This window comes from Brienomyrus brachyistius, chromosome 5, assembly GCF_023856365.1.
Source record: "Brienomyrus brachyistius isolate T26 chromosome 5, BBRACH_0.4, whole genome shotgun sequence".
NCBI classification, from domain to species: Eukaryota; Metazoa; Chordata; class Actinopteri; order Osteoglossiformes; family Mormyridae; genus Brienomyrus; species Brienomyrus brachyistius.
Window position 1 is genome coordinate 16,175,432 of NC_064537.1, and position 23,910 is coordinate 16,199,341.

At 44.6% G+C, this 23,910-nt stretch overlaps 2 protein-coding genes across 5 annotated transcripts in view; one reads left to right on the forward strand and one right to left on the reverse strand.

The window, feature by feature from the left end:
- Positions 1-12,381, reverse strand: part of ppp1r9ba (protein phosphatase 1, regulatory subunit 9Ba) — a 53,206-nt gene extending 40,825 nt beyond the window's left edge. For 2 of the 3 annotated variants that reach the window (XM_049015417.1, XM_049015414.1), the window contains exons 1-2: positions 12,156-12,381; positions 9,074-10,637 (exon numbers count right to left, since the gene is read on the reverse strand). In XM_049015417.1, the coding sequence (XP_048871374.1) occupies positions 9,074-10,582 (1,509 nt within the window). In that variant the 5' untranslated portion in view covers positions 10,583-10,637; positions 12,156-12,381. Of the gene's footprint in view, positions 1-9,073; positions 10,638-10,866; positions 10,985-12,155 lie in introns of all 3 variants that reach the window. The other variant, XM_049015416.1, reaches the window with a different exon arrangement.
- Positions 12,382-14,998: 2,617 nt separating this feature from the next.
- Positions 14,999-22,299, forward strand: sgca (sarcoglycan, alpha). Of its 2 annotated transcripts, none has more exons than XM_049015431.1 (11): positions 14,999-15,133; positions 15,741-15,869; positions 16,853-17,007; positions 17,569-17,638; positions 17,726-17,924; positions 19,139-19,301; positions 19,814-20,022; positions 20,339-20,365; positions 20,939-21,130; positions 21,671-21,697; positions 22,010-22,299. In XM_049015431.1, exons 1-11 carry the CDS (start codon positions 15,100-15,102, stop codon positions 22,011-22,013), a joined length of 1,209 nt encoding a protein of 402 aa, XP_048871388.1. In that variant the 5' UTR covers positions 14,999-15,099; the 3' UTR covers positions 22,014-22,299. The 2 variants fall into 2 exon arrangements, with proteins under 2 accessions (XP_048871388.1, XP_048871389.1); XM_049015432.1 differs by lacking the exon at positions 14,999-15,133 and adding an exon at positions 15,140-15,284.
- The last annotated feature ends 1,611 nt before the right edge of the window (positions 22,300-23,910 follow it).

Consider the following 23,910-nt stretch of genomic DNA (forward strand, 5'->3'; position numbering starts at 1 on the left):
GCAAGATGCAGAGTCAGTAATACATCCACTCACTGTGTCCACTGCAAAATGCAGAGTCAGTAATACATCCACTCACTGTGTCCACTGCAAGATGCAGAGTCAGTAATACATCCACTCACTGTGTCCACTGCAATGAGAAGATGAATCACAGGCAGAGGATCAGCCTCGAAGATCGGTAGAAGGTGAGATGCCAATAGTCATGTTAAGCTAAGGGCGTGCTCACACTATGTGATCCATACCGAGCCTAAACATGTTTGACCCCCAAAATCCAGTTCGCTTGACTAGTGTGGTCACTCTGTACCATGCTCAGGCCCACTTAAAGAGGTGGGCCCAGACATGGTTCAGTTGCTTCTAGTGTGATCGCTAACCGTGCCCAAGCACGGAACACAGACATGACATCAACAATGCGACTGGCACACACATGCACACATATACACTACACGTGAACTGGACAAAGATGGATCAAGTAGGCTGTACAGATTGCATCGTTTTTGTTTACTTATTTCTTTCCGCAAAATGCATTTTGAAAAAAAAGATGCATGCAGATTGGATAGCGGAAAGGGATCACTTTGGTCTACAGCAAAGGTGCAGTGTTTGCTGGAAATCTAGACTAACGAGGGTATCCAGGAATGACTGAATACAACGCACAAAAACTCAGTCCCGTTTTTTTACCAAATCTTTATCTTCCTATACGTGCAGCACAAATAAAAACTGCTGCGATGCATATACTAGATAAATCTATAAGAAGGCCATGCATCATCGCACCCAGAACGACTCCAAATAATCTATAAAATAAGGACATTGATCAAACTCCATCAGATTCTAAGATAGCGCATTTGTTACTGTGTTTCCTTCAACACAAATAGTTGCATGGGGATGACGAAAGTGTGCTCAGGCCAGGATCGTTCAGTGCAATGTGAGCGGAACCAGCGGGGGAGTGGGGAGGGGGGACAGTCATGCTCGGGCACAGAATAAGACAACCGGGCCAAGTGTGAGTACATCCTTAGATGCTTCTCACGCCGCGGCAGCCCCATGCAAACACATACCAACCACTCATACTCACACCCTGAGACTCCCACTCCACACACTCACTGCAATGCTCATCACCTCTTAGCAATATCTGGTGCTCCAACCCGACTCTGGATGACAGACGATGCTCAGCGCTCGACTACCTGCTGATGCTACTTGCCAGCCTCCTTAAGTTCAACGACTACATAACGACCCAATGAACAAACAATCTGCGTTCAAACACTAAAAAATCCATTTCGGATATAAGCCTGCTGTTATTAAGGAGTGTGTTCTAGACAACAGCAGGCCCGCAATGTCTCTCTGAAAGGTATGCCTACAGCTGACTGGCAAACGAGGAGAAAGGCAAAACAGAAGCGAAAAGGAACCGCCAACCACAATGCGGTATCAAGCCAGCGTATGGTTTCCAGCAGCTCATATGTTTGTCTCTTCGTCAGCATTACATGTAGGCTGCAAATGTGACACAACTACACAGCGCAAGGTATAAAAATGAGTGCTTAAGCGACTCTGATGTCGGATTTGTAAAAATAAAGCCCATGTTCTAGAAGGCCGCACTATTTGAGCCTATGCCCGATGAGTGAGAATGAGCAAAACATCGCTGCTTAAAACAAGGACACTTAGCGAGTCAAGCGTTTTTTTATTAAATGTCAGATGGGTTGCAGAACCACAATGGGGGGTGGTTTTGACCCGGGGAGGGCTTTTTTTTTTTTGTTCATGTGTCAGAAGGAGAAAATCCACAGAAAGAGATAGTTATTCATATTTCATTAGCGCGACGCCCGCCGCATCGCGTCATAGAGGAAGCTGGGGCATGGCAGCCCCGGACGTGACAGATGCCGTCCCACGGGTGAGAGACGACGTCCCTAGGGTGGGGGTGGGGGGGCATAAGGGACAGAAGGTCCGTCTCATGAGTATTACACCTCTCGCTTCGACACAGCTCCTGGCTCCAGGAGAGACTAAACAAGGGGAGGCGGAGCTGAACTCGCCGGTTTCAGGCCGCGTGACATTTCCCACAATGCACTCATTGTGAGGCATGTAGTCACGCGGCACACAAACAAACAGGATCTGGGTGACAATAAGTGGTGGGTTAATTTTAAAAACAGATCACGGGGTGCAATTTGCGAGGCTTTTCTTAGCTACCGTTCCAGTGTTTTGTCAGTCATCAGAACTCTGGATGGATCTACGCTTTAATAATTACTGGCTGCTTATTATTTTAAACACCCCCGATTCTGGCATAAGTAGAATAAAATTTTTCATTCACGCTAATGTGTTTATTCACCTCGCACTAAAATTCCGAGGAAGATTCTAAATCTAACACCCTTTTAAGAAATAAATCAAATGTCACAATAATCATTTGAGAGATCAAGACTGCAGTTATGGACTCCTGTTTCAGTAGAAATTCTGCCCCGAAAGAGAGAAACCAGGAGATGCACGTCACTGGACTGCTTTATTCCACATATACCTGATGACTGCACCTTCATGCTTCCAAAAGCCTGGTTGTTTTACCGAAATGGAAAGAAATTTACCCAGGAAGTCTTTAACGCAATAAATCACAGTCATGTCAAGGTCTGCCTAGAAATAGCCCCCTTAAAACCAGTCTGGTTTGCAGTAATGAGGGAGTCCCTGAGGAAACCTCCCCAGGAAAGACAATTTCTTGCATCTGAGGAATAATTCAGGGAATTGCATTATCACACATTTTTCAAGGAGAAGATAGAAAAAAAGGCATTTTTTGAAAAATGCTGCGCAGCAAATACAAGAGAGTGCACCATTCCTAGCTGTGCGAAATCACCCATCCGTCTTCCAGCCGGTTATCCAGCACAGGGTCACAGAAATCCTAGAACCCAGGAAGCGCGGGGCACGAAGCTGGGGCCACCCCGCACGGGATACAAGACAGTGCTGGGCCCACGCTCACTCGCTCGGGGTGACTTGGAGTGACAGGGTTTTTAAATACATGCCTTTGGACTGTGAGAGAAAACCCAGAGTATCTGGGGGAAACTGACGCAACGTAGCAACTTGGAAAACAGCACACAAACAGAGCCAGGGCAGGATTCAGACTGACCGTCCTGGAGCTATGACTGTGCCGCCCACTCACACGATACAGGCAGCAGAAAAAGCGTGGCCTTCCTTAGGTGCTTTCAGAGTAGCAGGCTACCAGGACGCACCTTAGGGGCATGCTTTGTGCAGGAAGGCGTGCTGCCTATGTCACCTCTGTCACGCTTCACCGAGACCAGTGGCAACGAGATGCGATGACTGAGGCAGACACAATATCCCACGTTTGTTCTGTGAAGCCTGAAGCTGCAGCACTGGGTACACTGTGACCGCTAGTTTAAAAGTTAATGCACACTAACCACGATAAAGTCCCAAAGTGTGAAAATGTGTTTTTTAACAGGCTATATGGGAGGCCCTCTATCCAGGGTCCATCATACGTGTCTGTTACCGTGGAGATTCTGAAGTACAATACCCCATCCTTCTGTTCTGGGACACGGCTGTCCAGTTTCAGAGGACTGGCAAGAGAGAGATTAAAACAGTTTTGATGCACCTAAACCTCAATGCTGTCCATCTGTTGCAGGCCAAAGGGTATATATAGAGGCTAACCAGCAAAGGGGGCTACACCTCCCACCCGACGAGGAAGTACAGAGGCAGGGAGTGAGGTCTGACATGCCAAACTAAGTCGTGGCACAGGCAGGTTGCTAATGTGTTTACGTGGGGTCATACAGGTCATCGTCACGGCATGCCGCTGGGGAGGGCATCAGGCTCTCTGGGTGTACATCTGGGAGATTATCCATTTTTTCACTGATTAATGTCTTTCTGGTCTATTTTAGGCCACCCGACCAAGGCTCCGGCTCTCCACACCAGGGCTGCCCGGCACTGAGAGAGTGATGCGGTGGGGGGGAGGGTCAACCAAAATCAAGGTGCTTCCACAGTGCGGGCTCAGTAAGGAGACCCAAGGCATCATGGGAAATGCCTATAAATTAAAGGTGGTTAAAACTGTGTTATTTAAACAGCAGTTTAATAAATAAAATGCAAACCAGCTCTCTCCTTGGGATCCATACTTTCAGCCTTTCAGGCACTCATCTGCATAATACCCACGGTTCACATAAGGACTAGTTTTTACACCTGGTCCATCCCTGAACCTGCCTGTAACTCTTCTCCTGCAGGTCATCACCACATAACACTCTTCTGCTATCTTATTCGCATGGGAATTTTCATTGTCCATCCCAGTGACAAGCTGTAGTCAAATAACGCTATTAACTCAGCTGAAGCAGGGGGGTCGAGAGGATGGACCTGCGAGTTGTTGTCAGTTCCAAGTCCGAAAAACAGAACTGGCGGTCAGTCTGAGGAATGCCGGACCAACACAAGCAGAGGAGGCTGATGTTCGTTATTCCTCAGACGCTCCTCCGGCACGGTGGGGATTTCAGTGGGACTCCTCACCTTTCTATTACACAATGTCTAACAGTAAAGCTTGTCCAGCGTGTCCAAAACATGCTGCCCACACTTTGTAACACCCACAGTCTTTGTAACGTGACTTTAGCCCGCAGTAGAGTCTGGGAGGTGCTATGGGTCTTACCAAAGAATCAGGTGGCTCTCATATTTCCACTACTAACTTGGCTTGGCCAGTATCCCATACCGCGACATTATACTATGGCATACGGTATTTTGACTGTGTTTTCCAAGGCAATTTTCCGAATGGGGGGTGGCACAGCCCCATGAAAAAAAAAAAATCCAGAAATTTTCCCACCAAGATTTCAAAATACTGCAGTATTACCGTATTTCCATAAAACCAAAACTACTAGCAACCTGCCACCAATAATCAATCTTCATAAAAAATCCAATATTTTGGCTTGCTGAGGTAAAAAAAAAATGCATTACACCACTTAGCGATTTAATTCTTTTTTGAAAACCAGAATTTGGCTACACCTTCTGCTCACCTAAAACTCCCACATGAACAAATCAAGCATTAAAAAAAGGCTACATTCTCAGAGGATCAGCTCGTCTGAGCTAGAAAAGCTTTAGAAAAAAGAAAAACACAGAGATGAGACGTAAATATCCGGTACATTTCCTATGACTGGAGGCCAGAGTCTGAACTGCTGTCAGCTGGGGGCAAAAGGTCAGAGGGCAATCACCATAAGCTGCCTGTGCCATAGCCCCACTGCTGCTGAAGCCAGTGCTGAAAACAGGCAAACACAACACTGCACGACTGGGGGGGTCTGTCCCGAGTCTGAATTTTGATTTGATGCCACATTTAACTGAATATGGCACTTGGCAGTGCAACACAACCACAAGGTCATCAGAGTTTTTGAACATCGCTGACTCTGACACAGTTAATTAACTGTCACCATGTCATACCTCATTTTTCCTCAACCACAGTACCTTTTAAATAACTATAATTATGACAGTAAATTATTTATTTAATGATTATTATTACTGTGGCTGCACGGTGGTGCCCTGGTTAGCGCCATTGCCTCACACCTCTGGAGATCAAGCCTTCATCAGGGTTCCATGTGTGGAATTTGCAGGTTCTCCCCGTGTCGTACTGGGGTTTCCTACTGGTGCTCCAGTTTCCCCCACCTTCCAAAAACATGCTGAGGTTAACTGGAGTTTCCAAATTTCCTGTAGATATGCATATGTGTAAATGATATTGGAATGTGCCCTGTAATGGGGTTGCCGCCCCATTCTGGGTTGGACAAGAATTGGACAAGTGGTTTCAGAAGATGGGCAAATATTTTTATTTCCCCTAAAATAAGCATAAAAGAAAACCCAGACGCCACTTTCCTAAACCCTTCAACACAAGCAAGTGAACTGGTGGCAAAGATCTGACCAGCAGCAATGGACCCAGATTGCAGAAACTGGACTACCAGAATTCAGCCCAGTTACTTGGCTCTTTCCTCATGACAGTTCAATCACGCCGGCCTCCACCTCCGTCTAGTGACCCATCATCGGCACGAAGGGATGCGAAACCTCGTGGGGACGACATCCGGGCATGGCGGTCAGCTCCTATCCTCACACCTGGCTGTGTCTCTGCCAAAGGCGAGGCACTAACGCCCCCAAAGGAAAGCGATGGCGACACCAAGACTGAACAACCACTTTGTAAAATGTAGCTTCAGTACTCAGCAACACAAGTGCCCATAAAACAGGATCTTAAACAAGATCTTGGGCTTAACAAAGGAAGTCTTTGTCCTGTATCATTCCAACTGGCAAACAGGTCTGAACTCAGAATCAAGCCCGTCTAAGTCTTACCGATAGGAAAACAAGATCCTATCAGGGCTTGATGTCAGAATACTGTCCCTGGAAATCTTGTTTTTGCTCAGGACTGGCGTGACTCTTGAATGAGCTCTTGTGTCCTGCAGTGTAGTGGTTACGGAACTGACCCTGGGACCAGATGACTCCAAGTTAAAATTCCCAGGGCACAGGCACACTAATACCAAGACAAAGACCATCCCCTTCCCATGCAGACTGATGCTCTGTATGTCACATAAAAAGACATAATGTTAGTTTCACTAGGGTACACTAAATCTCTGTGATATTTAAAACTGAACATTTCTCTGATTTAAGCTGAGCGCTGGCGATAACGATTAACCTTTCTGATTAATATGACTGATTAGTACATCGATTACTCTCTAACATGGCTGGCAGGCCTCCTCACGGGCTGTTACGCTAAGTTAGTACTGACTTATAAAGTCCTGACACTCTGCTCACCTCACTTCAGAAAAGGATGAATCTCATGTAGAGAGAGGGCCAAGAGTGAGAGAGAGAGAGAGAGAGAGAGAGAGAGAGAGCGAGAGAGAGATCAGCAAAGATGAGGATGTCTCCTGAGCTTCAAGGGTCACGCTAAATATCTACCGACTTGAGTCACTGAGAGAGGACAGAATCGGAAATCTTAAGGAGGAAGATCTCCTGATTCATACACATGGAAACAAGCCAGAAATCAGTTTAGGAACAAAAGGGAAGCTCCCGAAATCAAAGAAAATAACACCGATAGCATCTTTACACAAAGGGTCCGGGCTGGGGAGAACCGTTCCTGGCAGTACGGTTGAGTCACCATCTTCAGATTTGATCAGACCAGCACAGTAAAAGTTAACGCTCGCTTTTGTTCTTATGTAACCTGACTGCAGCAGGAACAAAGGGACTCGCATCCTTAAGGCATGAAAGACACCTTCAGCAGACCCTTTCAGAAGATGGGAAAGAGTATTTTTTCCAAGAGCCAACAATGTGAACTTCGCTCACGCCCCCGTGCTCCGTGTCACCTCTACAGCCTCCCCCCTTATGGATCCGCTACCCCCGCACTCTTACTCAGCACTCCACGGCGAGCCTGCCAGGGCTCCGGCCGCACAGACGGTGTGTCGTCTGACGCGCAAGCCGGCCTCGGGGTAAACCCGCGGCGGGACCTCCCACCTTCCGCTGGCTTGGCTACCTGTTCATGACGAGCGATGCCGCCGTGGGACAGACAAGCTGATTCGTTCGTAAGATACTCCAAAACAAGAGTGAGCTTTTATCCCGTAGGTGCTCAGATGGGTTCATGGCGAACACGTGCTACCCGACCACACGAGTATCACAATTAGATAAATTACTTCAAGTGTCTGGCTACCAAACTAGGGGTGTGAGAAAATGTTCAGATTCACACGAGCTTAGGAATGAGGAGCTGATGTCCCATTCATGATTATGCATCCATGTTCCTAATCGCTTTTCCTGGACAGAGATGCAGGGGCAAAAAGCCTATCCCAGGTATCATCGGCAGCGGGGCCACCTTGGATAAGATGCCAGTCCATCACTGGTCATATACACACTCACACACACAAACACACAGAGGCAATTTAGAGATGCATATTAGCCTAAGTGACTGTGGGATGAGATGGTAACTAGAGGAAATCTGCATGAGAACCAGTAATGTCTTAGGCTTAAAAAAAATGACAAAGGATGGTATTATTAAACACTGTCGCAATTTTAGCAAAGATTCAAATGTAGAAAGGTCATACTATCTGATTTTTGCAGCTGTTGACAGGTCTCTGATCTGTATCTGAATGGTGACAGGAAATTAGGTGGGTGGAAAGCAGAAATTCATCAACCATTTCCTTCAGTAAAGGCAACTGGTAATAGTATGATGAATAGCAATGCCACCAAATTAATCACTTTATCAATGGAAACAGCAAAAGCTGGTTAGCGAATGTTTGCCTTGTATGACGATGGTGTATATTAGCTATTCATGTGTGCATCTATACCACTATAGTAAGAAAAACGGGGTTTATGCCTTAGTAAGATGCATTTACAGTATACCACGGCATCCAAAAGACATTTAACAAAGGAATTTAAGAAAAAGCTGTTTTCATGTCCCAGGTTTCATACTTCTCTTTCAGAAAACCATCACTATATAGCATCTGCAACCATTTCACGCCGGGGGGGGGGGGGGGGGTGGGAGTTGATCACTTCAATGCATTACATTTAAACACCTAGAAACAGAGGAATGGCACCATGACTGCTAACAACACCATGGGGGATTGTCTGCATGTCCCTGGTCCAGGTGTGTGCTGAGATCGGCCCAACACCATACACCAACATCATAGAAGATTTCATGTCTAAAACCATCTTCTGCCACCTTCTGATTGCCAAGTCACAAATTGTTTCAAGGCGTATTAGGAGCTGACCACTGGTGGCATTCACTTCCCCGTTTCTGCACTGGGGGGGGGGGGGCAGGGCTGACCGGCCATTGCAAAACCGAGAGTTATACCTCCTCTTGACTGGGAACATCCATGACTGAGGCAATGAATATATACGCTTTCTACGGGTCACAAATCACATTTTACACGGCACAGAAGTCCAAAATGCGAGTCCCCGGCACCTTCCACTAAGTGGTTCTTGGCAAGTAGGCAAGTCAGGAAAAGTCTAGTAGCAAAACTGATTCTTGAGACAATTCTATATAAATAAAATGAGTATAAATTAACATCAGATGAGTGATATTCAGCATCCTTTGTGCAGCAGTGGTTAGATACACTTCGTGCCAAACGGCCACAGCAGCACCCACAGACCCCCCAGTAAAACCCTGATGAGTGCTCACCTTGATTGGTCCGGTGCTGAAACGGATTTTCCGGCTTGGGGGCAATTCCTCCTCTGTAGGAAGTCCCGGAATCTCAGTACAGCTGGACTCAGGCTCATAGGTGTCGTCTTCATCCTCCTCCTCCTCCTCGTCCAGCTGGCTACCCCCAGAGTCCTCCCCTATGCCGCTGTAGGCGCTGATGTCCACTAGGTCCGCCTCTGAGTAATCCTCCTTCCGGGACTCCTCACACAGATCCTCCCCTTGTAGGGACTCCTCCACCTGATTTGCAAGGCCTTTCTCTCCTTCTTCTCCCACCTCGTTGGTGCTAGAATCCTTGCCGACAGAGCTGGCTGTTTCTAAGCCCTCTCTCTTCCCAGCAACCTCCTCATTCTCCTGAGAGGCGTGAACCTCGGCCTGCACCAGCCGGCTGGCTGCCTCTTGGTTCCCGATATCTTCCTGGCCACCTGTGAGCCCCGGTTCCCTTTCAGCCTCATCCTTCGCACTAGAGTTCACATCCTCGTTGGACTTGCCCACCTCTGAATCCAGCTTAGCCTTGTCTGCCTCAGCAGCAGCCTGGCCTCCCCGTCTTGAGCCCTCTGAAGAAACAGCGCCCTCATTTTGGGTGCTCACCTTAGCTCTGGGACTCCTGGGCGACACCTCCTGGTCCTTTGCTTGGCCGCCCTGTTCCTGGCTGCTCTGGGGGATGACATGGGTCTTCTTGGAGATGATCCTGGAACTGACACCAGCTCTCCCTGAGGGTGAACTGACCCCCCGAGAGGGCAGTGGAGAGGTGGAGGGCCTGTGCAGGTTGTTCCGGAGGTCAGCCTTCTCAAAGACGGCACTGAGTTGGCTTACGGTGGGCGAGACCGCCTCCACCGCACCACCTCCATCCAGATTGTCCAACGACTCTGTGCTGCCATTGAAACGCACCACCACATCCAGCCGACCGTCCTGGAAGCCAGAAGCCCGCTCTTTCTTTAACAGGATACGGTTGGTGGCCGCCTGCTTCTCCTGCAGGTGGCGCTGTTCAAATATCTTGCGGGTCTCCTGCAGTTTGGAAAAACCAGACGACCCCCTGTGTTGGCCCCCATCTATTTTGGGGTCAAAGCGACTGACGCGCTCTGAAACAGTGGCGCCCAGTTTGAGCAGTGCACTGTGGTCAACGTTCTCGTTTAGGCTGCTGGCCCTAGGCAGTGAGAGACGCACTGACCGGTCACTGCTCTTAGCCAGGTCCTCACCCTCCCCGGGAACAGGAGAGCCCATCTGCAGGAACATGTTCTTGATGCGGTGCACATTGGAGCCATACCTGCGGCCCCGAGAAGATGACTTGGGCTTACTGTCCTGGCCATCGCCGTTAGCAGCGCTGTTCAGCGAGTCCTTCGCCTGCTTCAGCGCTTGGATGCCCGCCTCGTACGCATTCCTGTGCGGAGACGGGCTCCTGAGATTGGAGTTGGAGTTGGAGCTGGAGCTGGAGCTGGAGCTGGTAGTGGTGCTTGCGCTGGCTGAGGACGGGGACTCGGTCTTCATCATGATTAATCAAGCGTTGCTGAGGTAGGTCAGTAACGGCATAGCTCCCCTTTATCTCCTTTGGTAGGTCATCGCAAACCGGTCAGATCCACCATAGGCAGCGGTCAGCAAGATAGGAACACAAACGCGGGCACAGAATTAGGGAAGCGAATGGGGAGAATACAAAAATCAGGCTTCTGCATCTATGATTTACATCGGTATTTCACAATAAATTGAAAAGGGAAAAATACGCTACTTTCTTTCAAGTACGTGCAAATCTGTTACGAAAATATCGACCGATACGTTACCAGCGATCCCCGCATTTATCAGTCACTTGTGTTTAATCCCCTTTACATGACATTTTTGATCTCTTGAATTTTCTCATCCGCCTTATTGCAGATTTCTGGTCCTCCCGCAACAGAAAAGCTGCAGCAAAGAGGAAGAGCACCCCTGGGTCTTAATGCCAGCCCTATTACTATTTCCTCCTTCCTCATCATTGTTATTTCAAAAATCAAACGTTAACTGTCGAAGCGAAAAAATAATGCAAAGCCCTGCTACTTGCATTTTTTATCGATTATGCTATACATATGCCTGACTAAACAATACGTACTACCGTTTTTAAAAAAGAAATTCTTGCATATATACCGCTTAGTGAAAGCAATGCATTTCCTTAATGTCTAACACCGGACATTAGCAGTATTAAGTTATATCAGCAACTGCTTCCATTCTTCATTTTATTTTTGTCTGTCTGTCGAAAACAACGCAAATGGTAGCCGAATAATCTTTATACACTGACTCTTGTCTAATCTTCACACATTTCGAGCTAGTATTCAGTGTCGGAAATATGCATTTATTGGCGTTTGAATTGCCAGCTGTGTCTTTAAATTGAAACAACATTCTTTTTTGAATATAGATTGTAAAAATAAAAGACAAAATAGCTCGACTCGAACATAAACACAGTCGGATGGGACGACTTTTGTCTGACTATTTGTTTTCTCGTTTGAAAAGCAAAATGCCACCTATTTCATAAACTATCTTGTCGTCTTTAATGCTTGTGTTATATGTATTTTACGTTCAAGCAGTGTCGGTGGCTATCACGAATGTAATCTTTATTTTAATAATAACGGCATTTTCTCGTATTTTGATGGCAAACGTGAGTCAACATTACTGCTGTGGATGCATGAAATTTGACAAGCATATGTGATTTCTAACGGACGGCTTTGTTGAGAGAGATGAATGTTGCAACAGCCGCTGGAATATTTTTAAATGATTGAAAAAACACAGCTGCCGCTTTAGGCTATACACGCGTAGATCGTTGCGCACGGCAAACGGTACAGCGATGGTGAGCATCGCAGCCAGATGTTTATTTGTTTAAATAAGCGATTATGACTGTTTGACTCAAACCATCCCCGGCCACCATAGCTTTAGGACCATGCGGAGAATTGGGGCCTCGGTCGTGTACCCTACTGATGCCTTTACTCTGCTACGTTGCTTCCTGCATCTTTTGCATTCCACGATAATGTCCACATTAACAGCGGCCAAAGGGACAGGCGTAGGCGGTAATCACGCCAGCGGAGACGTGCGGCCCCGGCGGTACCTGGTAAATGGACGCTTCTTTCAGGAGTCTCCTGCCGCGCGCTCCATTGTGTCCACGCTCTGCTTTCGCTCCCCAGAATCGCGGCGAGCTGTCAGCACTGCCCTCCTCTCGCTCTCTCTCTCTCTCTCTCTCTCTCTCTCTCTCTGTCTCTCTCTCTCTCTCTCTCTCTGTCTCTCTCTTCCTCCCTCTGTCTCCCTCCCTCTCTCTCTCTTCCTGTCTCTCTCTCTTTCTGTCTGTCTCTCTCCCTCCCTCTCTCTCTCCATCCCTCCCTCTCTCTATCTCTCTCTCTCTCCCTCCTCCTCTCTCTATTTCTCTCCTCTACCCCTCTATCTCTCTCTCCCTCCCTCTCTCTTTCCCTCTGTCTCCTTCCCTCTCTCTCTCCCTCCCTCTCTCACTCACCCAGTCTCTCGTCGTGAGCATATGGCATCTCTAAAACATAAATACTTTGCAATGGTATACGTCAGAATTCTTTATTTGCCTTTTCCACACCAGTACAATTTTTTTACCCGCACCATCCAGTTCGTGTCATGTAATGTAAGAGAACGAAAAAGCACAAAACAAAAGCAAGACACTGACAAAACGTAAAAGTAGACATAACTAGGAACTGCAGAGGTACGCATTTCTGTAATAAATGCGAAATAAATAGAAAGAATGGATGAAATAGAAAATAAGGCTAAATAGAGTATAAATATATCAAAGAAATATAAAAAGAGATGGCTGAAATAGGAAATACGGCAATGTGCAAACTGTAAAGTATTGTTCTGTTTAGTAAAGTATATTGTGCATTTATGAGGCTGATGATTGATCACACTGCGCTAAATTGCAGAGGTATAAATTGTTAACCCGGCTGGTGGCAGTCCTGATGCTGCTTTATCTTCGGTCGGACCTCGGTCTGGAGAACAGTTTTTGACCAGGGTGAGTCGGCTCATACTCTCTTAACTCTATATACTCTCTTAACTGTACAAATTGTACATACTGCATATAATGGACTTGCTACTCTCTGCACTTCTGATTAGATGCTAAACTGTATTTCGTTGCCCTGTATTTATACATGTGTAATGACAATAAAGTTGAATCTTATCTAATCCAATCTAGCTGTTTCTGTATGTTCTGTATGGATTCTACTGAAGGAAGAATAAAGAAAGGCATGTTGTGCAAAAGGAATAAATATCACTCCCCGTCGGGGAATCGAACCCCGGTCTCCCGCGTGACAGGCGGGGATACTAACCACTATACTAACGAGGAGACGTTCAGTTTTATTTTATATATTATTTTATTCAATCATATCTTATTTGTTAAGTTCGTGTATATTTGTTGGTATGAGATTTTCCTTTAATGTTGGCATAGATATAGGCCTATATTATATATGAGGGGGCGTGCCGTTACAATCGGGGTAAAGGACTGTTTTTTTAAAGAGAACGAGATTCTTTTAGTTAGACGTTGCCATTGTCGACTTCGTATTAGTGACTTGGCGCAACGGGGGAAGCATTTCTGTATGGAGAATTTGTCTTTTAATACGACATACCAATGTAGCCAATGTATTCATCCATAAAACCATTTTGTAATTCACTGCGTTACTGTCACTGTAAAGGATGATCAAACTGACATTATATTCTATATAACAAGAGAAACAGAGGGTTAGATATACGCAGAGCATAATGGACTGTACTGAGTGTCAGTGTCATTAGGTATTATTATTATTGTTTATTTCTGTGTAAGGTTCCCCTTAGTGCAGTGGTTCTCAAACTTGGTCCTCGGGACCCACTGCCCTGCTTGTTTTCCAGCTATCCCTGCCCCACACACTGCTGATTACCTGGATCAGGTGTGTTCAGTCAATCAGAAGCTGAAAGACAGCTGGGACTTCTGTGTGGGGCAGGGATAGCAGGAAAACAAGCAGGGCATTGGGGCCCGAGGACCGACTTTGAGAACCACTGCCTTAGTGAGACCAGAGGTGTATGGATACCCTGGCAGATTCAGGGTGGGCTGCATTATAGGGGGCCTCGAATATATCAGATTATAAGCTATGCAATCAGGGAACTCAAGAAACACGAAACAACAAACAGGGAACTTTACTGTGGCTAACCCCCACCCCCCAGCTGGCAAACAACCACAAAACTCACCTTTCACTGGTATTCCATTTATAATTTAAAGCAGATTACCATGCCCTCTTTGGAGATCACACTTTCTAATTTGCTTCTCCAGATGGACCTTGTGTAGTTCCTTAATAGACCACTAGGAAGAGAAGGTATGTTTGTGGAATACTGGACTCGGCCATGTCGTCCAGATGGATAGAAACCTCATTACCTGGGTCAGCCAGGCTCTGTTAGATGCGAATAAGTAACTACATACAATCAGCAAATGCTCTTCTGGGGCTGTGACAACCCATATTTCCTCAGAAAGTGGTAACGGTAGTGGAGGTCCGGCAGGGTTGCCATAAAGAGAAAAATTAGGATGATTCCAAGGACCTTTGAATGACAGGGGCCCTAAAAAATGTGAAACACTACTGCAGACACACACATACCTCCTTCTCTTTGTCCCCCACTTACTGATGCTTTACTGCTTTTGTGAAGCACCTCTCGCTCAGCTCTTCCAGTCAGCGTGTGGTTGCCTGATGTTAGACGTCACTGCAGTGGAGCCCCACTGTCCCATCAGCCCAGCTCAAACACGAGCCAGTTTGAGCTCTCTGGCAAATGTTGTTACCAAAATCTAATGTGCAAAATTAGTCATACAAGCAGAGCACAGAAAGCAATCAATGACGCTTACGGTACTGAAACTTATGAGTCGCATTACTTAGGCGCACTGCACAGATGAACACAAATATAGACAGCAGTGCACGCATGGTCTATTTGGGAATGCGGGGAACTAAAATAGCTGAAGCAAACTACTTCTACACAGCAGTCCCCATATTCCTTCTGCTACTGTCAATCACATAGCATAAAACAAGATGGCTGACAAGAGCTGGGAATTGTGTCTTACAGGCAAGTTTTTCTGTGTTTTTTTTATGACGTAACAAATGTCAGAACTGTATATTTGTCATGCGAGACAGGAATGTAAAGGGTATTTGAAAACAGAACAATGATGTGTGTTTTTCATTACACTTGGCATCCATGAGGTCGAGAGACATGCCAGGTTTGTTTCTTGACATTTTCTGAAGCATTTGAGTGAGTGAGCTACTTCTGCATGTAAAGGGCTTGTTCAAATGTACCAAACTCCTCTTTGGATATTATTTAAAACATTTCACTTCATTTTAAAACATTTTAATCAAACTTAAAACATTTCACTGTTGTTAGTCTTTTTTAGTTGATTATGTAGGCGTTACGTTTATGAAAGTCTTTAGAAAGTGAAGGTGATTTCTCAGTCCACATATGTATTTAAAGAGCAGCAGGGAGTACAGTAGCTAAAGATGAGGAACTTGTGGCCCAGGCAGCAGTTAACTGTGAATATGAAAACAAATATCTGAGCAGATGCAAGCTGCCCATTACAAAAGTGTCTGAGTGTTTTGTTAGCGCTGTGCATGGGCTGTGTTGTGAGTGCAGTTATGTTCCCAGCATTGAGGATTATAGGAGTTATTTTCTCTCCACACAGTCTGTCTGGCCAGTCTCCTGGCGGTCCATGCAGATATAAAGGTTTTTACTCAAGTGGGTCAACTGTTTGTGCACGAGTTGCACAGAGAAACCTTCCAGGGTGATTTTGAACCATTCCTCAAACACTACGGTAAGAGCATGTTTGAGAAGTGGCTCTCAGCCAGCTCATGGTTGTTGGCTTTCAGACTTGCCAACAAGTTGGCTTGAGAACATCCTTGCCACCGTCCATCCATACAGCCATCCATTTTCCCATCGCAGGGCACACTCTCACACCATTCACTCTCACATGCATTCCTACGGGCAATTTAGCAAGTCCAATTAGCCTCAGCATGTTTTTGGACTGTGGGGGGAAACCGGAGTACCCGGAGGAAACCCCACAATGACATGGGGAGAACATGCAAACTCCACACACATGTAACCCAGGCGGAGACTTGAACTCGGGTCTCAGAGGTGTGAAGAAACAGTGCTAATCACTGCACCACCATGTCACCCCCTCCTTGCCATTGTACCTGGTTTTAATCAAAGGCTTTAATATGAATTGTTCTGATGAATAATTGGGTAAAAATGTAACCTAAAAAAAGCAACCTGCAATACAACCTCATACTTAGAAGAAAAGTGTCACATTAAAGTTGAGCGTGGGAGTGTCTGTGTGTATTTGGTGTATTAGTATAAGTATTTAGCAATTAGGAAAAAGACAATAGATTTAGCCTAGCCAGAAGTTATTGCTGTGTAAACAATTGCTCATTTGTCTAAGTTAGCTAACACATCGTAGCCAATGAACATGCACGGTGTTCCCCAGCGGTGGTGCACCCGGTTTGCAGCAGTATCTGTTTTCATGATCTGCTATAATTAATCATTCCACTAGGTGGAGTCATGAGTTAAGTAAAGTAGGGTCAGTATCATTGGCTGGTCTTTCATTTTCTTTTAAAAGCTCCAAGATATACCTATGATGTCACCCGCTCGCAAAAAATGCACTGTCATAGCTGTGGTGTTGTTGCAGAATGATGTGAAAATTAAATGTGTGAGTAAAGTAATCAAAACCTGATCTTAAATGGAACCCAAATGAATATGAATCTTCATATTTCCATCTGTGCGGTCTGATGTGGGAAAAAGGCCGGGTGTACGATGACCCCATGGTGTTCAAATGCAACAAGCAGTACTTCCCAGACCTGCCCCACTGGCTTCGGTACACCCAGAGGCATCCAATGGATAACGGATTCCTGTACGGTACCCCCTTTGAAGAGGACCAAGGCAAGAACGTGATTGAGGTACTGATTCCCGCTGCCTGCTCGAGTGGACTGTATATCCCACTGCTGTCAGGAAAGTGTTTGTAGTACAGGGATGTTCTTAGGGTCATCTGATCAATAATCTGTAGGATCTATTACAACAGAAAAAGGAAATGGAGCTCAGCAAACGGCACAAATTCCAAGAATAAAAGTGACATTCTTTTTTGTGCTGTTGAGATCACGTAGCATCAACCATGTAGGAATGATTATTTATAAATATGGATATTATTAGACAGTTGCTTTACAGCAAGCGATGCATTTTCTTTCAGTTAACAGACCCTCAAGTTCACTGCAGAAATGCTAAAGATTTAGGTATATAATCTAGTAAACTTTATTTTCCACAAGTATCTTCCTAGTTCCTCAAATTCATTGGTCAGAACTTTGGTGTAAGCAATTATTGTACTTATAGGTGTCTCATTTACATAATAGTACCTTTGATTGGGAAGGGTCCAAAACCCTGAAAATGAGTAGGGGCTTCAGTGATTATTAAACATGAGGCATGGCATTTAGGATTAAACATATTTGGGTTTATCTCCATGACAGATCACAGTCATTAACAAGCGGAGCTACGATACCTTCCGGGACAGGATGGTGATAACTGTCGGACCATCAGGTACAGCCAGATCTTTTTTTTTTTTTTGACCTTCTGATTATATGCCAAACTAACAGTAAGGGACAGTAATAATAAGTTTCCCTTCAGGAAAGAAGATGCCGTATCAAGCTGAATTCTTCATCCCCCTGAGGGAAATTGAGAAAGTGCTGCCCTCTACAGTTCAGGATGATATAAAGCAGGACATTCAGAAGATGTGGGGGACACACAGGCTGATCCTCGTCAATATCAGCTCTGCACTAGAGAGAGGTGGCAGAGTGCCCCTCCCACTGCCAGGCCACTATGAGGGGTAAGCAACTAACATTGCAGAATTATACACTCTTCGTGTTTGAGGCACATCTCTGAGTACATTTACACATCAAGGTTCCTCGGCCTGGACACTTTCACTCCACTTCAGCACAGGACTCAAATTCAGCAGCAGTTTAATTTGCTTGAAGAGGCTCATTGACACACATTACAGGCAGGTCATTTAATGTAATTGAGCTGCGATTGAAAGCCTTATGGTAACATTGATTGGATATATGCATGCATATATACATGTATTCTTAAATATATAGATTATATATAATTTAATATATACATGTGTGCAGTGGGGAGAGAATATGGGAAATCTAACTGGACAGGCAATGGGAAGCAGTGGACTGGTCTCCAGGTTTTGTGGTGCAGGCAGGTTGTGACAAAAGGCAGCGGCCGTCCCCGTGCATATGTGCCGTTTCCATGGCAACCCATCTGTCGCATTTGCACATTCTGATGGTCTACATTAGCACCACCAGTTGTTTTACTTCCTCCCAAACGTCTAAGTCAGAGGGGCCGCAAACTGGCATAGACCAGCGTTACATTTATATAATGATGTCAGAATGTCTTGCTCACAAAAATGTTACAACACTTAATAATACTACAACACTGCATGTTTAATTTCGCAGTGTCACACCTAGATAATGGTGCCACAATAATGCATATTTGTTTTGTTACCTCTTTCCCATTCAATACTCATGTCTTTTGTTAGCTCCTTTATCTTAATATATGGGGGGAAAATCATAAAAGATAAAAGCTAAAAATCAAATAGCTCAAGGTAACATCAAATGTAAATTTTAAGTGAATGAAAGTGTTATGCAATGATGAAAGCAATTTACACGAGTGGCCAAAATTGTGGAAACACCTAGAATTTTAGGCATTATGCTTTAAAATTGACCACAGAAATACTGGCAGTAATGTTTATAAGCAAAGAATGTTACAAATATGCACTGGATGATTAAATAAGTAACTGGAGCAACAGATGAATAAACTTCTGCAATCTCTAAAAATGTTGTAATAAAAGTGTTTCCACAATTTTGGCCAATAGTGTAACTAGGAAAACTCTTTACATTGTATTTGGAAATTATAAGATAGCAACTATAAATTGTAACTGGTTAAGTTGCAACCATTAAATTACTACTCACCTCTCTTTGTAATTAGGGAGTATCTTGTGCAATCAGGAAAACTGGGGTATGTGTGTTTTTTCAGGGTGTATGTGAAGCTAGGCTCTGAGCAGCCCTTCTCGGATTGCCTGCTGCGGATTGAGCGTGCCGAGCACTGGCAGCAATGCAGAGCTACTGGAAAGGCCTCCACTGACTGTACAGTGTGCTCCAATCCCAGCAACTGCATTACATGGTGCAACACCACTCTGGTCAGTGCCGCTGCATGGCGTGGTGCACACTGCTGGCCCGCGTGCACGATGATGCTGCAGTGTCGCCAACGGAAACACTAGCCCTAACTGCGTATACGACAGGAACATCATTAGGCAGATTATCACTCGTTACTGTATGCAAATATCAATACTTTAGGTAATTATGTCATTATCATTAGTAATTACGCCTTAGGTCATAAAATGACATTTTCAAAGTAACAATAACACTGCCTTAGGAAAACAATTATAAAAACTGTAACCCTCACAAGAAAGATAGATAGATAGATAGATAGATAGAGACAGAGAGAGACAGATAGTTTTCTGCTTCATATCCACCAAGTATCCAACAAGAGGCCAGCCAGCTGTTAGCGACACACACTGAGATCTGTAGCCCCCCTACTGTTGGTGTTCACTTGGCTCTGTCCCAGACAGACGTATCTGAGCAAAAAAGGCGCAAAGTTATACATGTTACTGATCTTGTGGTCCCCCAAACTCTCCTTGGCTCCCTCCAGATCGACCTGTCCAAGCCCCCACCCCCGCCCCCGGCACCAACCCGTGGTTCCGGAATTCTGGAGGCTCAGGGATTCTACGACCCCCCCGAATCCCCTCCCACCCATGACTACTTCCCGGCATACATCGGGATGGTGATCGTCCCCCTGGTGCTGATCGCCCTGCTTTGCGCCGTCCTGGCGTACATCATGTGCTGCCGGCGAGAAGGGGTGTACGTCTGACAGCTCCTCCCAACCGCTTATACCTCGACTTATACCCACCGTTAACCTCACAAAAAAAGACCATGAAGAAAAGCTTAGAGGGAAACACACATGTAATGCAATTTCTGTAGGGAGCATAATGCAAAACAATACAAAGCCAAGTGTACTTTCAACACTTCCTGTGTATGAATGCACAGGCATTCAGCTCACTTTATTTGCTTTGTTTTAAACCCTACATCGATGGTGCAAAAGATAGCGAAATATTCTGCTGCAGTGTGTAACACTGCTGACTGCTGTGGTCATAATTTTCTTTAATTTTCTTCCCAGGGACAAACGGGATGCAAAGACAGCTGAGTAAGCACATCCCTGCCTCATCATGCCGCCCACGCGGCGTAGCCATGTTTTATAGTGCTCATACTCTGTGTGCGTCCGAATGTTACTACCAGCCAAAGGACACAAAGGGCACTTCGCACTACTGAATGCAAAACAGACACCACAGCCTCCAGTAGGCAACCGTGTGTCTGACCGCAGGTTCTGCATCTGTGAAAAGATTTGACTCTGTTCATGAACCTAAATAACTTCATATTCTGATGTCAAATCAAACAGGAAAAATGATCTACGCTGGTCATTTTAGTTGAACCACGCAAAGCAACCTGAAGTAAGATACCCAGTATAATTAAATACATTTAGGATGAGAGGAAGTGCTTGCTGTGCACCGGCTGTCATTGGGTACACGAGAGGTGAAAAGTTCAGGTGCAGAAAGTAAAAATCCAGACCTGGATTTTGTTTCAACCGACCAGTTGAACAGTCTATGACTTGTGACTCTTTATACTCAACTGGTTGGTTGAAACAAAATGTTGGTGTGGATTTTTACTTTCTGGACCTGAGCTTTCCTCCTCTGGGGTTCATCCCGCCTCTCCCTCCCAGCATACAGCTGTACCACCACCACACCATCCACAGCGACACCGATGAGCTCCGGAGCATGGCCGACATCCGCCAAGCCTCCCGGCCCCAGTCCACCCTGCCTATGTTCAACGCCCGCACAGGAGAGAGGATGCCCCCCCTCCAGAGGCAGTTCGATGCAGACAGCCCCCACATCCCCCTCATTATGGCCCAGCAGTGAGTTTCTATGGTACTATAAAGGTGTTAAAGCCCCCCCCCCCATGACCCTGGAGCCCAAAGCCCTTACAGAGCCACTCGCACAATTATGTCAGGCAAGTTAGAAGGAGACTCTCAGAAACGGAACATTTAGATAAGTCAAACACTACTAAACAATCCAAAAATACAAGATGGTTATGGGTGCAATTTTAAGGTTTTTTTTTCTATTGTTTTCCAAATTAAATCAGGTGCAAAACTTTTATATGTCAAGTGATTTAAGTAGCGGGTAACTCTAGAAAGCTATAACATATAAATATCAGTAGCCTTTTTGAGCTGATGTACGTACAGCTTTTTAAATTTGTTGGAGCTTACTTTCAAAATCATTCTAGATAATGATGTATTTGCTGCTGCCTCGATTTTTTTTTCCAACAATCCTTTGCTATGACTTTCTGTTCTGGTATTTTAACCAATTGTATTTGCAGTGTGTTATATTTGAACTGTCACACAAACTTAGACAATGCTAAATTTAATGTTATCTAACTTTCTCTCTCATTTTGACAGAGATCCAAACACAGATATGCCTTCCAGGTGAGACCGCCCTATTCACTTCGCAGGACACTTCACCTACAGCGTTTCGATTTTCAGCTTTGTGTGCTGTGAACAAGCTGCAATACCAACTTTATCCGTATGATGGCAACATTGGTAACTATTAGAAAGACCCGTGAAGGAGGTCAAGGCAAAATGGTAGGTTTGCTAAGTTGATTCAGCACGGGACTGGTCAGTTGACGAGTGTTTAGTGCTTTTAAACTTTCAGACTTGTAGCTCATCATTCCGACTAGTAATTGTCTTTAATAAACAGTTGGTATTTCTGAGAACTGTAACGTTTTTTTTTATCCTCAGGTAACCGTCATATAAGAAGATACCGGGGTATCACAGAATCTGGCTTTTCTACATTAACTGGTTTGCTGAAGTCAGAAAACTACAAAACACCTTCCTTATTCTGTCCGCTGGATTTGTGATCATATATCTTAACAGATATTACAAATATTATACTTTAATATTAGTTAATAATTTCTACTTATATTGATATTTCCAATTATTGTGATGCCGCAAGCATTTCAATGAAATATAATTTCTGTGGTCAAAAGTAAAATTTTGCTGTGGTAAATTAAATTAATTGATTAAATTTATACCTGGTTGCGAAGTATAGTATGGCACAATAAGGTTTAAAGGGATATCAAACATACATTTTGCAGGAAATTTCTAATGTCATATAGCCGACAACAACAAAGCATAAACATTCATACTTATTTTTAACATTCTGAAAGTACAGAGACAACGGTCCATATGCATATATTAATACCAGGCGCATTCTTCATAACCATGTCTTTGTCCATTAGGTTATATGAGGATAAGTCTTTTCAATAATCGATGTAATACTTTGAATTCGAGATGCTAAAATATCGGCCTTAAAAATGAAAATTAGTAAATACATTTCACACTGAAAAAAATCACATGAAATAAAAATTGTATACTTTTCGATTATGAAAAGCGTCGTTATCCAATTATTTGTGAATCGTAGTAATTAAGACGCGCTTGAGGCTAGAGACCAATTAGCCAATGAAGCGGGGTTATGCGTGTAGGTCTGAAACAAGGTCCAATCAATTACTCGTGCCGGTTCGCTCACGCAATGGAATGAATCATTTACAGGTTTAGAAACTCAGATCTACATAATACATAAATTAGTTGTGACGAATGCGTTGTTAATCATCTGTTAACCTGTAGAAATACAACAGATCACCTTATAGTTAAACAAAAAAATCGTATTCGTTTCTTATTAACTTACCGCAGACTTATTAAATGTAATAATAAAAATAGTTAAGAAGCATACAATAAATTCACACACATATATAAAATCTGGGCATTTAAATTTATGCATTTCTAATATATCATATATATAAAGTTATCTTGGTCATAAATGCAAAATATATGAAAATCCTTATCCAAGTGGTTCAGGGAAAAGACAGTAGACAGCCCGGAATGGTATCCTTTCTGTCCAAAGTAGTAAAACGCCAAGCAGCGAGGTCGGCGACGATCCACTCGTTAAGTAGCATTTCATGCTGTAAAAAGTGAAGTACGCGAATGGAACAAAGCATGAAAACCCCCGGTCAGCCCAAGCGCTTGGGTTCGGGGTTTGCGGACCCTCCGCGTTTCGCTTGTTTTTGCAGGATATCAGGCAGATGACGTCACCAGGTGGCCAGAGGCCGCCTGCGAGCCGCCGGGCACCGAGCAGCCGCCGCCAAGGTGTAAGCTGGGGGGAACGTGCGCTGATGGTTTTAAACAAGCCCCCACCCCCGATTCCCTAAAGATACATGACAAAATCTAATTTACAAAACTGATCCTGTTATCCCCACTTATTTCAGCTGTATATAGGATTTTTTTTGTCAAAAAAAGATTTAGCAGCGTGCTTAGAATGGGCACGAAAGTGCTTTTCCAAATTAGTTTTAACTTTGAAAACGGACTTTGTTTTTAACGCGAATTACATGCAGGCGCAGTGCCTAGAAAGAGTTGTTAGTGTCACAGATGACGTATTTATTGATATAAGCGTGGAATCTTATTGTAGTCGTTTGAATAGCCTATTATAATCAATTTTGTACGGATAAATGTATGGTACTTTTAAGCTCATACTGCTTGTTATGGTGATTGTGTTATGCCGGTCTCGAAGACATTTATTACTTGAATGAGAAACTGCCATCTCCTGAGCCAGACACTAATTTCCATAAATCCTTTAAACACTGTCG